This window comes from Verticillium alfalfae, genomic scaffold (assembly GCF_000150825.1).
Source record: "Verticillium alfalfae VaMs.102 supercont1.16 genomic scaffold, whole genome shotgun sequence".
Classification (NCBI taxonomy): domain Eukaryota; kingdom Fungi; phylum Ascomycota; class Sordariomycetes; order Glomerellales; family Plectosphaerellaceae; genus Verticillium; species Verticillium alfalfae.
In genome coordinates this window covers 264,756-266,425 of record NW_003315023.1, presented here as the reverse complement: position 1 = coordinate 266,425, position 1,670 = coordinate 264,756, and the positions used below count along the sequence as shown (strand labels likewise).

General features: G+C 52.8%; 2 protein-coding genes across 2 annotated transcripts in view; both read right to left on the bottom strand.

Moving 5' to 3' along the window:
* Positions 1–275: 275 nt before the first annotated feature.
* On the bottom strand, positions 276–623 carry VDBG_09760 (predicted protein; the record flags this gene model as incomplete). The annotated part of the gene is made up of 1 exon (XM_002999994.1): positions 276–623. One exon carries the CDS (start codon positions 621–623, stop codon positions 276–278), a length of 348 nt encoding a protein of 115 aa, XP_003000040.1.
* An 844-nt stretch (positions 624–1,467) lies between these two features.
* VDBG_09759 (eukaryotic translation initiation factor 2A) overlaps positions 1,468–1,670 on the bottom strand; it is a gene marked incomplete at both ends in the record, with an annotated part of 2,332 nt that continues 2,129 nt past the window's right edge. The window contains one exon of the mRNA XM_002999993.1: positions 1,468–1,600. Coding sequence (XP_003000039.1) covers positions 1,468–1,600 — 133 coding nt within the window. The remainder of the gene's footprint in view (positions 1,601–1,670) is intronic.

Below are 1,670 nucleotides of genomic sequence, written 5' to 3'. Positions count from 1 at the left end.
TTCATGGCAGTCAGCGCCTTCTTTGGTATGGCGACAGAAAGACGACGAACACGGTCGTTGAATCGTCTCCACGGCGTGCTTGCAGCAGCGTACTATGGAGGCGTGGAAATCGCAAAGTGCCTTTTGCAGCTGGGCAGAGCCCGGGTACAGAGCTTGGTACTCAGCAAAGCGCGGGCACTGTCTGCTGAACGCCATGAAAAGACCAGAGAGCGCTTCGAAATAGGATGTGTAGTTGACCGCCAACTGCGATCGCCAGCTTCTGATACCACATGAAGTCACAGATCACCCACAAGCATGGCGAGCTTCACGCTTCCCCAAACCAACGCAGCAATCTCCGGGTGGGACGAGACGAATGTTCCGACGACGGTGGAGAATGCTTGGACAGATTCGAGAACAGGGTGGAGACGACTGGCAACACCGCGGCCCTTCCTCAGCTGGTTCGCCATATCCAGCTGAGCAGTGAAGGTTATGACTGTTTCAGCATCTCGGATGGTACCGATTTGATTGAGCTTGCTTCGTTGTTGATCTGTTAAGATGCTCTGAAAGTCCTTGACGGCATATTCTAGAGAAGTGCGAACGCCCGGGGGCGTTGCAGTCGACGACGATGCCGCTGCTAGTGACATTGTGCATTAGGGTGAACGACTGCAAAGCTAGGGATGAGATGGCTTGATGACGATGTTCCCAAAAGCGCAGTCAAGAGTACTACATTGATATTGCAGTGCGGGGTAGCTGCCCATGTGACCTCAGCCCGTTTCGTGCAGTTCTTATGAAACCAATGTTGATGGGTGGCGCAGCATCATATCACACAGCATCTGCATCTGACCCTTCAGGACCAAGGACGCTCCCGGGTACAACCAGTACGTACTGGTTGCTCCTATATGTAGTATCCCTCTAGTGACCCAATTGAGCCTTGATAAAAAACTGATCACCGCGTGCCTAGCAAGGGTTGATAAAAACTGACCAGGTACTGGCTCGGAAGTCGAACCAGTTCTCCTTCGCTTCGAATCCCTGACATCATTGTCGTTCTAGAGGACCAGGGTGTCTAGTACTTGAGAATGCTGTTCGTAAGTATAAAGGAATCTCTCACAGCAGGTGGTGTCTATATGCGGAGCTCAGGCCAATCTAAAGCTTTAAATGAATGACAAGAGTTCCAACATCACATGCTCGCACAGTCTCGATTCAGTAGGCTCGAGCAAGACGCCCGGTTTCCTTCCATTCTTATTCGGATGGCTACTTTACTCTCGCCCCGGGCCGTGGTCCAAGGGGGCCTGAACTGGTGAGGAACGCCCCTGATCTCCTCAGTAGCTATATCCTAGCCTGCCTCCTGCCTTCTGCGGCCGACTGGCCATGCAGTCCGAGGCTGTAGTGAACCCAACTTTTGCCCACAGCTATACCACCCTTTATCCCATTGGCCCAATTTTTCCTCAACTGACTTCTGGTCTACAGATCATCCATTAACAATGACGCTCACGACCTCTCGAGCGCCTCGAGCTCCTTGAGGACGGACGACTTGGTCGTAATCTTCTTCATCTGCGTATCCTCGAGCTTCTCGCCGCCGGCGGATACGCATCTCGAGGTCCTCGATGGCCCGCACCTTTTTCTGCAGGGCTGGGAATTCTTTCTTGGCGGCCGGGTTTTTGCGGAATGTCTGTCAGTGGTTTCATTTGTGG